This window comes from Chionomys nivalis, chromosome 5 (genome assembly GCF_950005125.1).
Source record: "Chionomys nivalis chromosome 5, mChiNiv1.1, whole genome shotgun sequence".
Classification (NCBI taxonomy): Eukaryota; Metazoa; Chordata; class Mammalia; order Rodentia; family Cricetidae; genus Chionomys; species Chionomys nivalis.
Window position 1 is genome coordinate 1,273,116 of NC_080090.1, and position 15,682 is coordinate 1,288,797.

General features: G+C 43.7%; 1 protein-coding gene across 1 annotated transcript in view; it reads left to right on the forward strand.

The window, feature by feature from the left end:
- Positions 1-15,682, forward strand: part of Dnah14 (dynein axonemal heavy chain 14) — a 277,305-nt gene that overhangs the window by 232,169 nt on the left and 29,454 nt on the right. The window contains exons 72-78 of the mRNA XM_057769862.1: positions 145-551; positions 625-826; positions 3,828-4,064; positions 6,999-7,084; positions 9,050-9,206; positions 10,750-10,960; positions 14,863-14,965. Coding sequence (XP_057625845.1) covers positions 145-551; positions 625-826; positions 3,828-4,064; positions 6,999-7,084; positions 9,050-9,206; positions 10,750-10,960; positions 14,863-14,965 — 1,403 coding nt within the window. The remainder of the gene's footprint in view (positions 1-144; positions 552-624; positions 827-3,827; positions 4,065-6,998; positions 7,085-9,049; positions 9,207-10,749; positions 10,961-14,862; positions 14,966-15,682) is intronic.

Below are 15,682 nucleotides of genomic sequence, written 5' to 3' on the forward strand. Positions count from 1 at the left end.
TTACAATTAAAAGAAAAAGAACCTATCTGGACAAAAAACCAATAAGAAGCCACAGTAAAAACTCATGCAGTGCTCAGAGCGGGAAACAGCTACTTCCCATTTCAAAGGTTTTATTGTTCAAATTCATGTTTTGTTCATTTTTAGGAAGTGTATTAGATGATGAAGAAATTGTAGAAACCTTAAGAAAATCTAAAATGACTTCAAATGAAATTTCCAAACGTATCAAAGAAACAGAGAAAGCAGAACGTGAAATTGGAGCAATTCGCAAGAACTACCTCCCCATAGCCACACGGGGCGCCCTGCTCTACTTTGTGCTGACCAGCCTCACGCAGGTGGAGTACATGTACCAATTCTCCCTGGAGTGGTTCCGGCAGGTTTTTGTTTTCTCTACAGTTTCGAAAAACAAAGAACAAAAACCCAATTGGCAAACGGACGAAACAGCTCAGGAAAAAGCCAATGAGATGAGTGTCTCGAATCAACAGAATCTGGAAAATCCCTTGACCAAGAATACTAAACATGCAATCGACATGCTGACAAGAAACGTGTTTAGGGTAAGCCATCCTTATACCGCGAATTTTCCCGGGCCTGCCTCTCGGGCTGCGGTAACTGTTGTGGTTTCTGTAGGTGGTCTCTTCAGCTCTATTTAACGAGCATAAACTCTGCTTCTCCTTCCGGCTTTGCACCACAATCATGAGAGATAATGCCAGCGACCCTCTGATGGCCAATGACATAGGATTTCTACCAGAAGAAGAATGGAACATCTTTTTATATTCTGACATTTTGATAAATATTAAAAATATGCTACTATCCAAGCCTCGACTGAATAGTAAGTTAAAATAATTTCTTTGGATATGATTTAATAACAAACACTGAAATATGCTTCCTTGTAAATACAAAAAGATTTTGAGATTTACTTCTACACTTAAGGTCAGATTCCATGTCGGCCTCACTAATGTGTGAACACGCAGTTATCAGGTTCTTCATGTGTTTGTGAGAAAACATTACACGGTCAAGCTAGCCTAGAACTCGTGATCCTCCCAAGTCATTTTTGAGTGAGTGAAAAAATAAATCACAGCTAGTTAAATTATGGTAGGCCTAGTGTGAAGCAGGCTATCTAGTGGTGGTGAAGAGGGACAGACATTTTGGTTACAATGCCATCCGTCGTGGTGAAGAGGGACACACATTGATTACGATGCCATCAGGCCCCTTCCTGCACAATGTTTCTACTCTTGCTACTGAAAACTTGAGCCACAAAGCATGCCTATCTGTGGCGCCCAGAGGTTCATGTTTGAATGCTTGGTCCTCAGTGGAATTGTTTGGGAAGGATTTGGTGGTGTGACTTTGTTGGATGAGCCATGTCACTCAGGGTGGGCTTTGGGGTTTCAAAAACCTATGCCAGGCTCACTGTTTGTCTCTGCCTGGTAATCAGGATACAAAGCTCTCAGCCACTGCTCTATCTCTGTGCCTGTCTACTTCCTTCCATGATGACCATGCGCTAACCCTCTAAAACTGTAAGCAAGCCCCTAATTAAATGTTTTATTTATAAGAGTTGGCTTGGTCACAGTATCTCTTCACAGCAATAAAGCGATGAGACACTGTCTGAAACACAGGACAGTCACTTAATGACTGAATCTTTTAAGCCCTGTGATGTAGCAAAAATAACGCTAAAGGGAAATGTCTGACTCTAAATGAATAAAAACAGGAAGATCTCAGAATTGGAGACATGACTCAACAGTTAAGAGCATATACTCATCTTGCAGAGAACTCAAGTTCAGTTCCTAGTGCCCACATCAGGCAGCTCACAACTGCCTAGAGTTCTAGTTCCATGGAGACCATGTCTGCCAGCACCTGCACACACAAGCACATATACTCATGCAGGTAGACGACCTCCCACACACATCATATATTTTAAAAAATAAACATCTAAAACAGATCTCAGATTCGCAAAATAAGTTTCTACCTCAAGATAATGCTTTTTAAAGGAGCACCAAAGTGGATGTCTCATATTTTCTCATTTCAAAACATGTTAGAAAACTGCCCTGCTATGGAATAGATTATAGTCACATTAAAACAGATAAGTGGGGGCTAGAAAGAGCTCACTGGTTAAGAGCATATATTGCTCTTGAAGAGGGCCCAAGTTTGGTTCCCAGCACCCACATCAGGAAGCTCACAACCACCTGCAGCACTAGCTCAAGGAGCTCTGATGCCCTCTTCTGGCCTCTGTGGGCAACTGTTCTCAAATGCATGTATGCACACACACATATACTTTTTAAATGAAAATAAATCTTTTTGTAAAAAAAAATCAATGGTATAGAATAAGATGGTCCCAGACATAGGATGGGGGTCCAGGATGCTGGATGAGGTTTCAGGATGCAGAATGGGGTCCAGGATGCAGGTTGTGGGTCCAAGATGTAGAATATGGGTCCAGGTTGCAGGATGTGGGTCCAAGTTGCAGGATTGGGTTCAGGATGCAAGATGTTGCTGCAGAATGCAGGATGTGGACCCAGGACCCATAAGTTAATGCATATATTTGTGTTCAAATAATTAATACATGTATTGGGGAAACTGGATAAGCATATATAAAAGAATGAAATTGGACCTTTAGGTTCACACTTTCAGGGGTATTGATCTAAGGTTGCAGGCAGGGGTTTTCAACACAGTTTGTTCACACACTGATGGATAAGGAAGCAAAAATCTTGGGCTGGAACAAGTAGTTTATTATTATTATTATTATTATTATTATTATTACTACCCACCCACGCCAGTAGCTCCTTTCTTCTAGGCTCCAGAGGTTCCAAATCTCTCAAAGCAGAGCTGTTGGCTAAGGCCCACCCGTTCACACATGTGCCTATGAGGAGCACTGGATGTGGCAGTGATCTCTTTGACTTTTTTTTTTTAATTTATTTATTTATTCTATATACAATATTCTGTCTGTGTGTATGCCCGAAGGCCAGAAGAGGGCACCAGACCTCATTACAGATGGTTGTGAGCCACCATGTGGTTGCTGGGAATTGAACTCAGGACCTTTGGAAGAGCAGGCAGTGCTCTTAACCTCTGAGCCATCTCTCCAGCCCGATCTCTTTGACTTTTATGTGCTCCTGCTGGAACTGTAAATATGGAGAATAGAAAGGCATTTCCTCAAAACATTAAAGGCAGGACAAGTAAATGATTCAACAGTACCAATCCAAGCATACATCCAAAAAATTGGAAGACATAGTGCATAGGCATAGCGTTGCATTTACAGAAGCTGATGGGCGTATGCAGCCAAATGTCTACCAATTGATAAACAAAATTTGACATGAATACAATTGGAATGTAATTTAAAAGAAAGGAAATCCCATTACATATTACAGCATGGTTTAGCCTTAAAGACATTTAAATGAGATAAGACAGTCACAAGGATACACCTACAAGGCATCTGAGGAAGACAGTTCACAGAAACAAAATAGGAAGTTGGCCACCAGGAGCTTGGAGGAGGGCAAAGGAGGGGAGTTGTGTCTGGAGATCCGCTTTACACAGTGTGGATGTGCAGAATACTGAACTCTGTGCTGAAAACAGTTTAAATGACCAGTTTGGTTATGGAAGAAACAACATAACAAAACTTACCTAGTTAATGTGTCTGTCTATTTATTGTGGTGCTGGGAACAGAACTCGTGGCCTCGTGTACGCTAGACAAGCATCCTATTGAGTCTCTAGCCCTTCCAGCTGATTTTATATGAAGTGGAGCCTTGCTCAACAACAAATACTTGCTAATTATCTGTTCTGTAATGAGTCGCTTGAAGGTGAAGGATTTCTCTCTCCTGAGACCATTTTCCCTTCTCTACTAGGTATATTTGAAATACGTAGAAAGGAGCATCTTCAGTGGGTGTCAGACCTGAGATGGAAGCAGTGTCAGTACATCAGCGGCCAGATGACGCCCTTCTCCCTTCTCTGCAGATCGCTCCTGTCAAATAAGTGGCAGTGGAACGCCTTTAGGGACACGAAGGCCGTGTACTCTCTAATGTGCACACCCTTCTCCCCAGAAGGGGTTTCACCTCAGGAAAGTCACAGATCACCAGAGGAGGGTAGGACCCGAGTGCTTGAACCTAACCCTAACAAATGTGCGTTTGCATGTGTAAATGTTGTGTGTGTAAGGTAGGTCATGGGAGGCATGCCTAGCATGTGAAGGCAACGGCAGGCAGATCTCTTGAATTCAAGGCTACTCTAGTCTGTAGGATAACCAGGGCTACACAGAGAAACCTTATCTCAAAAAAAGAAAAAAAGGGGAAAAAAAGGTAGGTCACAACAAATGGAAAGGACGAGCATTGATAAGATCCGTGTGGTGTTGATAAGATCCGTGTGGCATTGATAAGATCCGTGTGGCGTTGATAAGATCCATGTGGCATTGATAAGATCCGTGTGGCGTGTTTGAGTCAGTGCAAGGAAGTGGTTTTCATGATTTCACTGTTCTCGGTGAGAAACCAGTGTGAGTTCTGAACTTTGGAAACATTAAATATATCAGCATATCATTATAGTACACTGGTTCTGAACCTTATTTCTGAGGGAGCTTATAGCACAAATTCTAGTTGGTCTTAATAATAAAAACCCAAAGTCAGATATTAAGGGTGAAAGCTGAGAGATCAGAGAAGCAAAGCAGCCAGCCACTAGAGAGACCTCTATCTCTACCAATGCTCAGACTGAAGGGTTGATCCTGTCTATGAATTCTCAGACTGCAGACCGTATCTGAGCTCCTGTCTCCTCCCACCTTATATTCCTCTCTCTGCCCAACCATATCACTCCTGTCTCCACCTCCCTAGTGCTGAGATTAAAGGCATGGGATCACCTTTGTGTGAGCCTTATCTTTTAGACAGATTCAGTCTTATGTAACCCAGGGTTGTCTTGAACTCACATGTCTCCCAAATTCTGGGATTAAAGGTATGCCCCACCACTGCCTGGTCTCTAAGGCTAACTAGTGGCTTAGCTTAGTTCTGTACTCTGATCTTCAGGTAAGCTTAATTTGTTAGATTATAAACAAAATATCACCACAGGAGTCTGCACAGGTTCCTCGTTTTATATAACAGACATGTTCTAAACATTACACAGGAGCTGGACATACTGCCCAGTGGGAGAGCACTTGCTCAACATGACGAAGCCCTGAGTCCAATCCCCAGGTCCACAAACAGAAAGAAAAAGATACCCATGAAAAACAGTAAATCCAGGGAAGAACTGCACAGGACCTTTCTAATTTGTTGGGTTTTTGTTTTTTCAAGACAGGGTTTCACTGGGTAGCCCTGGCTGTCCTGAACTCAGTCTATAAGCCAGGCTGGCTTTGAACTCAGAGATCTGCCTTCCTCTGCCTCCCAAGTGCTGGAATTAAAGATGTGCGCCACCACTGCGCGGCACAAACAGAACTTTTAAGGGCTGCCATTTTGTCATATTCGCTCCTTTTCTCTTTTCTGCTTTGAACTCTGCTCCCCGCTTTTCTTGCCCTTTTACTATGACAGCCTAGCTTGTTTCCTGCCTCATATTTTCTACATTTTTGCCTGCAGAGTTTTGTCATAATGCACCATAAGGTAATCCAGTAACATCAATATTCTTACATACTTCCCCTCTGTCAGAAAGAGAATCCCAGAAGTGGAAATGCTGGCCAGAGGAGACAATTCCCCTGTGGCGTGCCCTATCTTTTAATTTCTAGTTATCTTTAGGTGTCTGTGTGCGAAGCCTCGTACATGTGAGTGCACTTGTCCCTGAGGCTCAAACTAATAGGTGCTTGTGAGTCACCTGATGTACTGGGGCTTTCTGGAAGAGTGTGTGCTCTTAATTACTGAACCATCTCTCCAGTTCACCTGCCCATTTCCTAGTAGAAGACTTGATCTTTTTGATTTGTACCAACCTGAAAAGTTCAAAATACTTCCATTTCAATTGCCATATTAACACATACTTTTTAAAGGGTTAGTGAAGATTTGACTTGCCTATTCATACATATACTTAACTCATTTTTAAAATAAATTGCTTATCTCCTTGTTGGTTGTTTATAAGAATGCTATTAGTGTAGATACTTCATTTTTTGTATATTTTTTCTAAATCTGTTCATTATTATTGGCTGATAGAATATGTGCTATACAGGTAGTAAGATGTTTATGCTGTCAGTTATGTCTCTTTTTCTACCTCCTTGCTTTTCTACTTCTAAAGAAGCTTCCCCCTTCATCTATACAGTTTTATTCATGGATCACTGTTATTTTTTTACATTTATCACTAATCTGTCTGTAATCCTTATGATATTTTAATGTAAGACAAAAGTCAATAATTTTGCTGTAAAGGAACTCTCAGCTAACCCTTCTTGTAAGGTGAGGATCTTTTACTTTGCAAACCACTTCAAACTTGTGATTGAACTTACACATACCATGGGTTCTTTTCAAATCAGAATTTTAACACATTTAAAAACAATTTTTTATAACCCAAGTTGTATGCAAAGTTAGACGTTGGGGAAATGCCGGGGAGGCAATGTTCTTAGGAACAGCAGCAGCAGCTATGGCTGGGAAGGAAGGCCTGGAGGGCATCTCACTTCACAAGCAAGACTGTCACCATGGAGAGAGGAGTCAGTATGAAAAAAAATAACTGTGTAAGTTCTCAAAATCATGGCAATCCTATTTGAGCTTCTGTGGGTTCTCACTTCCCATCTGTTTTGGGTGCTGAGTAGAAATCTCTCATGTATCCAGTGAAACACACTTGAGAGAGCAGGTGCTGAGGGCCTGCCTGTGTCCCTGCCTCCCGTTTCCTTCAGCTCTTGCAGCTCCATCCCTTCATCCCTAGCCTCATCCCTCCCTACTCACCGCATCATCTGGGCCTAGGCTGCTTCACGATGAATGATGGTGACGGCCCAAGTCCTAAGAATAACACTTATTTAGCCAACCATGCTTCTTTTCATAATGCCCTAACTTAAGTTCATATTGTAACATACTTTAGTGGCACAGCTGCCTGGTTATTAATTCCAGTCTCTTTCTCTTGATGGTATCTAGCTGCACTTCTGAATGAAAACGATGAAATGTTTAACCCTATAAGTTTTCCTTGGGAAAAACTCACTCCATTTCAAAGACTTATTTTGGTAAGATGTGTTAAGACAAAATATTGTGATTCCTAATATTTTAAGTAAGTTTATTGATAGTCTGAACCCCTCAAAATTCAAATTTTATAAGCGAAATGTGCCGACTTCTGCAAGTTATGACATACTGAACCTCAGTGTAGAGGGAGGGACCTGCACCCCACCCTAAGGTTTTGTCACGTGGTGGCGCTGCCCCTCATCCTTCCTCTATAGACAAGATTAAGCCTCGAGGGATGACCTGAGTTGCCTGGGGCCACCATTGTCTCCCTGCTCTTTTGGGATCTTCCCTGACTACAAGCTTATTTTCTCTTACCTCTGTGCTAAAATTACAAGAACAGACCTAGTCTTTTAGGGAGAAAGCAACAGCTGCCTGATCTCACTATGATAGTTAATGTGTCTGATTCTTGGTTCAGTGTCCAGAAGGCATATGGTTGACTCATAGCTAACTCACATCCACCAAAGTGACATTTACAAAGGCAGAATTTTACACAGCTCCTGTTTCTCAGTTGCTTTAGAATCTGGTTTGGGGTTTGGGAGATTCCGGATGGGATTCGGTGTATATTAGTCAAATGTGTTAAGGTAGCAAAATGCCTAAAATGATCAACCTCTAAGGCTTATTTGTGCTCAATTTGAGGGGGTTTTCAGCCCATGTTCGGTAGACAGGAAAGAAGGGTGTGTTAACCGGCGTTCTCTGGAGTAACAGACTGCCTAGACCATGGTCAGTAGACAGAAAGAGGGGTGTGTTAACCAGCGTTCTCTGGAGTAAGACTGCCTAGACCGTGGTTGGTAGACAGAAAAAGGGGTGTGTTAACCAGCGTTCTCTGGAGTAACAGACTGTCTAGACCATGGTCAGTAGACAGAAAGGGGTGTGTTAATGCCTATAGCATTCTCAGACAGTTTCAGAGTTGCCTTCCACAAAGGGATGCTGAGCTTTCTCAGGACCTATTTCTTATGAAATTATGAAAAATGTACCATGTAAGCGGTTTGTCTATAAAGCAGTCTTCACAGGGAAGTTCTGTGCCCATTATACATGTACTGTATGTGTGTCCAATGTGGTTCACATGTCCACAGCACTCCCCGGACCTGTATTTTGTCCCCATTTGAACTTACAAACTGTGCCATTGATTAATTCTGTATCAGTTGGGTATCTTGCATCTTCCAACTCCAAGCTATATGGATTCTTCTTGCTCTAGACATGGATAGCAGAGCAGGAGGAACCCAAGGAAAGTGTTCTTTTGCAGGGTCAAGAGCACAACCAAGCTCTCTCATGGAGTGTGGAAGAGCTTTGGTAGCTGGGAAGGGGGAACTGTAACTGTCTTAGTCAGAGTGGGGTTTTTTTTGTTTTGTTTTTTTGTTTTGTTTTTTTTTTCGGTTTTTCGAGACAGGATTTCTCTGTAGCTTTGGAGTCTATCCTGGAACTCACTCTGTAGCCCAGGCTGGCCTCCAACTCACAGAGATCTACCTGTGTATGCCTCCTGAGTGCTGGGATTAAAGATGTGTGCCACCACTGCCTAGCTTAGTCAGGGTTCCTATTGCTGTGAAGAAATACCATTACCACAGCAATTATTATAAAGGAACTCATTTATTGGGGCTTGCTTACAGGAAGGACATGATGGCATGCAGGCAGACGTGGTGCTGGACTTGAGAGTCCTACATCTTGATTGGCAGGCAACAGGAAGTCTGAGAGGCTGGGTACTATCTTGAGCCTAGGAGACCTCAAAGCCCACCCCTACAGTGATGTACTTCCTCCAATAAGCCACACTTACTTCAACAAGGCCATTCCCTTTTGGGGGCCATTTTCTTTCAAACCACCACACCAACCAATGGAGATACTCCCACTTGTTAAACCTCTCCAACAACATACCAGGAAACTCTGGCTAGAGCCAGAACAGTGGTTTTTATTTCATTTTTACCATTGGGAATAGTCCTCTGAGTAGATTTTAATCTACCTTCTGTTTTATTTTTCAGATTAAAGTTCTTCGGCCAGATCGTTTAGAGAATTCAGTAAGAAAGTTTGTAACTGAAAAAATGGGAAGTGAATATATCCATGAGACTACAGTTCATCTGAAAGAATCGTACAAAGAGTCCACTGCTCAAACACCGCTGATCCTCATTCACACCTATGGTGAGCTATCTGGACAGCGGAGCCATGGTGCAGTTCCTAGCAACATGTAAACTGGGGGTGGTGGCCCACACTATAATCCCAGCGCTCACTCAGTGGGGACAAGAGGACCATAAGTGCAAGGCCATCCTCGGGTTTGAGTTGTTTTATGCTAGCCTGTGCTACATGACCCTACCTGGAAAAACACCACCTCCTCCACCCCAAAAAGGGAATGCAGAGAAATAGATTCTGTGTCCAGACATTCTGTTTAAAAGCTTCGTGTCCTTTATCATCTTTGAAAAGGGATTTCAACTTTAAACTACATGAAAGATAAATCTTTCTAAAAATATAAAGGAATCAAGATAAAAATGTATTAGAGTAAGTTTTCTTGCAGAAAGTATCTTCAAGAACATTAAAAGAAAACAAGTTGGGGGCTTGAGAGATGGCTCAGTGGTTAAGAGCACTAGCTGCTCTTCCAGAGGTCTTGAGTTCAATTCCCAGCAACCACATGGTGGCTCACAACCATCTGTAATGAGATCTGGCGCCCTTCTCTGGCGTGCGGGCATACATGGAGAAGGATGTTGTATACAAAATAAATTTAAAAAAAAAGAAAACAAATTGGGCTCACCACTTACATTTATTAACTATTTCCATTAACAGTGATCTTTCAAAGGTCATATGCCATTCTGTGATGGAATAGGTATGGCAGGGTCACATCGATCAGTTCCCAAACCATGATCACTCGTATTTGGCTCAGAATAAGCCGGCTCTCTAGTGGCTGTTTTTAAAGGAGCACAAGGTGACTGTCAGAAGTGAGCTGTGTCCCCCTAACCTGTGTGCCACCCCTTGGCCGCTGTCTTTGCTCTGCAGGTCCTCAGGATTGCGCCTCAGTTTTCCTCAGGTCTCCACATCCCCCGAGTCAAGCGTGTCTTTAGAATTTACCGTCCCCCCACTTGGACTCCACAGGCACCCACACACACACACACACACACACAGAAGGTCTTCTCACCAGATGGCGGTATACCAGGCTCTGTGCCCGACACCTGTAAAGATGCTGTCTGCTTACTGGAAACTTCCACCAGCATTTGCAGCAGGCTGCTGGCCAGCCCTCAGGTCAACAGCAGACCAGAGGGAAGGAGACATACCCCTCTCTTTAGGAGATAGCTAGGGTTTGACAACACACTTTTCCTAACACACTTTTGCTGCCAAAACCTGTAGACAAAGTCTCCGTGACCGTATCTAGTGTCATGTTTTTTAAACATGATGTTGTAACTGGGTTAGCAGCTTCATCGGCCACTAGAGGGCAAAGGGACGCGCGGGGACAGGCGTGACAAGAGGCCAGTTGTGCCTAACTCATGGGCAGTTACCATTCCCAAATGCTGGGAAACTTGTATCACAGGCCAGCAAGTGGCAGAGACAAACTTTGAACTGCAGGCTTTCGTTTCCTAACCCGAGTCATTCTGCGGCTCTGTCATTTCCCACCACCCCTCAGGAAGTGCAGGACTGCTTTTGCTGAGGGAACTAAGTGAGCTTACAGGTTTGGGCACCTCTCCATGTTGTCGTGCAGGGATTGACCTCAACAACATCCTCCTGAGATTCGCACAAGAGTTAAAAGGAACAACCCCACAGGTGACGATGATTTCCCTGGGCCGAGGCCAGGCAGCCAAGGCAGAAGAGCTCATCTTTAAGGCCGTGGGCAGAAAGAATCAGTGGGTCTTCCTCCAGAACTGCCACCTCGCAGCATCCTTCATGCCAAGGCTCTGCACTATCATAGAGTCGTAAGTGTCTCACCTCTGTCTGTCTGGGAGCAAATGAATTATCCACCATGCGAAGTCACAGCAAAGAGCAATGCCTTCTGTGCGCGGCAAAGTGGAAGCATTGTACTGGGCCCTGAACACTGTCCTGAGAGCACACTGGATTTTCTTTCTCTCCTTTTAAACCCCTGTGTAGATTGTGTTCTCCGTCTCATTTAGCACTTGCTCATGTATAATCTATGACATGGTTCTTAGCATTTCACATGACTCCGGCACGGCAAAGCCCAGGGCCTCAAGTCCTCCCACAACCGTGTTTTCCGCTATGGCTCCAACCTTCCCCTCTGCGCTGACTCGCTTGGTGTCCACACACTCAGTCTTCTTGTTTGCTGCATTCTGCAGCTCAACTGCTGTAACGATGAGGGAAGGAAAAGCCAGTTACGTTCCGCAGGATTTTCCTCCTGTCGTGGTTTATTGTCTTCCTAGTTTCTATGGCAAAAAATGTGGAGCAAGGACATGAAGGTCCAATCTTGTCATTCTTGTGCTTTCTGAAGGAGATTTCTGTTAAATTGTGATGCCCAACTTAGGTTTCTAAAGTCTCTCCTGATACAGTTGGTTGTGCTCTCAGACTGTTAGTCTCCTGGCAGTTTAAAAACTGTTGGGGGAAAAAAGCACATTTGGTGAAATCGCCCAAAATCAGAGGGCAAAGATTAATCAGTATTAATGACATTAATAGATGTAGACTTTGGGCTGGGCAGTGGTGGCACATGCCTTTAATCTCAGCACTTGGGGGCAAAGGCAGATGGATCTCTGTGAGTTCAAGGCCAGCCTGATCTTCAAAAGCTAGTTCCAGGACCGGCTCCAAAGCTCCGGAGAAACCCTGTCTTAGAAAAACATAGATGCGGTCTTTGTGCACATCTTACATCATTGAAGACACTCGCAGGGCATCTGCTCTTTGCCACTGCCAGCCTAGGCACTGGAGACATATCGCACCCAGATAAAGACTGTGGTGTTCAGAGGCCCGCACGCTGCAGAGGGTGCTCCACGAGCAGAGAGTACTCTCAGGGCAGCAGCTCAACAGAAATCGGCACCATGTTGTGCTTTGCTCTTTGTTTTGTTGTTTTTTTTTTTTTTTTTTGAGAGATAGAGAAAACATGAAGCTGGGTGGAAAGGGAGGTGAGGAGGATCCAAGAGGAGTTAGAAGAAAGGAAAAGATGTAGTCAAAATATATTGTAAAAAAATTCTCAAAAATGAAAGATCCCTGGGAGGAGAAACAGAAGAGATCTCCATGTAAACTTGGGAAGGGAGGATGGGAACTGGAGGGAGTGGGTTGGGAGAACTGGGGACAGAGGCAGGTTGGGAGCAGGACTGAGGGGGGAAAGCAACAAGACATCTTGATGGGGGTAGGAGGAGACATTTCAGGGTTAGGGAGAAACCTGGTGCCAGGGAAACTCCTAGGAATCCACAGGAACGACCCCAGCTAAGACTCCTAGCGACAGTGGAGAGGATGCCTGAGCTGGTCATCTACTGTCATCAGATTGGTGACGACCCTAATTGCCATCAGAGAGCTTTTACCCAGTAACTGATGGAAGCAGATGCAGAAATCCACAGCCAAGCACTGGGCTAAGCTCTGGGAATCCTGAAGAAAGAGAAGAGGGATTGTACAAGCCACGGGAGTCAAGGTCATGATGGAGGAACCCACAGAAACAGTTGACCTGAGCTCATGGCAAAATACGGACTCTGAACCAACAGTTAGGGAGCCTGCATGGGACCAATGTAGGCATGTGTGTGACAGTTGTGTAGCTCGGTCTGTTTGTAAGACTTCTAGCAGTGAGATCAGGACCTGTCCCTCGCGTTTAGCTGGCTTTTGGGAAACTGTTCCCCATCCTGGAGTACCTTGCCAACCTTTATGTAGAGGGAAGAGCTGGGTCCTGACTCTACTTGAAGCGCCATGCTTTGCCCAAGCCCATGGGAGGCCCCAAGAGAAGGGAGGAGAGATGTGGTCAGTATAGAAAATCGAAAAAATGTTAAATAAAAGAGAAAAACTCCTCAATCTAGGTGCTAAATAAATACGTGCATAGTACGTTACTAAGGAGGAAAATACCAAGCTAGAAATAATGTGTACAGTATATTTTTATTTAAAAATAAAAGGAGAATCAAAAGAAGAAAAAGAAAGCATTTAGTGGAATTACAGGTGTTTGGGTTATTTTAAGTTTTCTGTTTCATTTTGTATTTCAATGGTTGTTTTGCTTTTTATTATTTTTGGCTTACTTATTCTATAAAATTGTATTATGTGTGCGTGAGAGTGTGTGTGTTGTGTATGTGAGCACATGCCGCATTTGTCATATGTATGTGAGCTCATGTGTATGCATGTGCACACCGCAGCACACATGGCAGCCACAAGACTGCTTTCAAAGCCAATTCTCTGCTTCCAGCACGTGGGTCCTGGGAATGATGCTCAAGTTGTCAGGCTCGACCGCAGAGACTTTATTAACCATATTATTTAAACATTTTAGAAGTGATTTTAGATTTGCATTACATGGACAATACGACTCCCTCTTCACCATTTTTCCTAGTTCTCATTCTTATGGTTAACCTATCACTGCTCCTAATTTACATGAACTTTTTTTCTAAGTTGTTTGGAAGTTAACTACAGACACAATGTCACTTGACCCTCAGCACCTCGCTGTGCTTTGGCCGTCTCATCAGCAGAGCTACTTTCTCACGGTATCTTCCGTCTAGGTCCCAATACAGTGGTTTCTGTTGCATGTCTGTCTCTTTCGTCTCCTTAGAAGGGCGGAGCTCCTCAGTCTGTCTGTCTCTCTCCATCTCAGACGGCTCTGAGAGACACCGATGTCATGACTGTCCTGCAGCTGTATCTACTCCGCACTCTACAGGCTGTGTGCACGCGGGGCCGTGATGAACGCTTCTGTCACAAGATGGCAAACTTACAATATTACGATGGGATTTCGGGTTTTGTTTGTTTGGTGGCTTGGTTGTTTTGGCAATGCTTTTGGTAGCTCAATCTGAGCATGAGCTTCATCGACAACAGCGTCACACTATAATGTCAAAAGCTGGGCGTACTCAAGAGTTCTCCACTTGAGCTCGCCTGCTGCGTCCTCATGTGCAGACATGAAGATGGTGAATTGCTAGACCTTTGCAGGGTAGCTTGTCAACAGGTATACAATGTCACTCAGTGTTCCTGGTGATGCTGAATTTGATCATGTAATTACAGTATCTGCCGCTCATTGAAACTTTGAGAACTTTTCTATATATTAAACGGTCCCCAATAGTTTCCCATGATAATATGTGACTGAATTATTACTACCCAGTTTGCCGAATAATAGTTTTTTAACTGCTCCCTTTTACTCTCTGCTTCTGTCCCCAGCACCTCACACAGAAAAAGAGTCATGTAATGGCAGGCCAACATGACAAAAAGGATCTCTCCTCTCCGGTCCACTGGTTCATTTACATCTATGAATCTATCAATGTGGCTGTTGTCCCCTGTACTCATTTGACTGAGCCAGGTCCTACTGTCACTTACTTTGCTGTTCAGTTGTCCTAGGTCTGACCTGGAACCCACCCCACCCCACCGTGGCTTTTTGACATGGCTATATAAACAAGGCTGATCTTGAACTTGTAACCCCTGATTCCCTCCCAAGTGGAAGCATGTACCGCCACCCCTGGCTTTCACATGGGTTGTGTTGTATGTTTTCTCAAGTTTCTGTAATGAGTATTTATGACTTTTTTTACTTAAGGGAAATATAAATGGATGAATCTTATACAGTTCTGTGTGCAGTATCAAAGCCCTCATGGTGAGTGGCGGCTCTGGCACTGAAATGATGTGTAAGGTCACAGCAACGTTAACATGTTCTGACTCTAAGAAGATAGTACATGCATCTTTAATATTTACATTTTTTATTTTGCAGATTTAGTAATCCAGATATGACGTTAGACCCTGACTTTAGGCTTTGGTTGAGCTCAAAATCATATGGCTCTTTCCCAATTCCTATTCTTCAGAAGGGTGTGAAGGTAAGAACAAATGGGCAGGGTTTCAGTGTTGACTGGCAAGCCCTGCTTGGCTGCAGAGCTTCGTCACTCATTATTCTAAATCAAGAAGAGCACTCACGGTGCACTCAGGTCAGCTTTGGCAAGGTGGGGAGGGTATGTAGACCTGCATTCAATAACACTTGCTTCTCAAAGAGGACGTTCTGCTTCCAGTTGCTGTAAACCAAGACACATACATTTTTCTTTCCCACCTTCTGCTTTTTCTTGCTATGTTGCCCAGGCTGGCCTTGAACTTCTGAGCTCAAATGACCCCCAACCTCAGCTTCTTGACTATGTGGCATTTTCTTATTTCTATTCCTCTTAACCATTTTATGGCTAATTAACTCTCTGGAAAGTTCTCCAGAAGGGAAACAAACTATTTGCTAAAATAACCTTAATTGTGGGTTATGTCTGACCTCTGAAACCCAACTATGAAGACTCAGTCAATGCTGTCAAAGGCCCAGCTGCCTAAAGACTTTGCACAATGAGAAACCAATGAAGACATGGGCAAAACACACTTACCAAAAAACTAGCGACACCTCCCTGCAATACTGCTCCCTAGTGTTTCCCTTCTCCCAGGGCTACTTCCCAACAGCCCTGCCCTGGAGCAGACAGAGAAATCTGAGACTTTCTGCTGTAACTTAAGATGCCCTGTTTACTTCCCAAGACCCGGCTGACTGTGACCTCAAGTGGCCTTTTTCC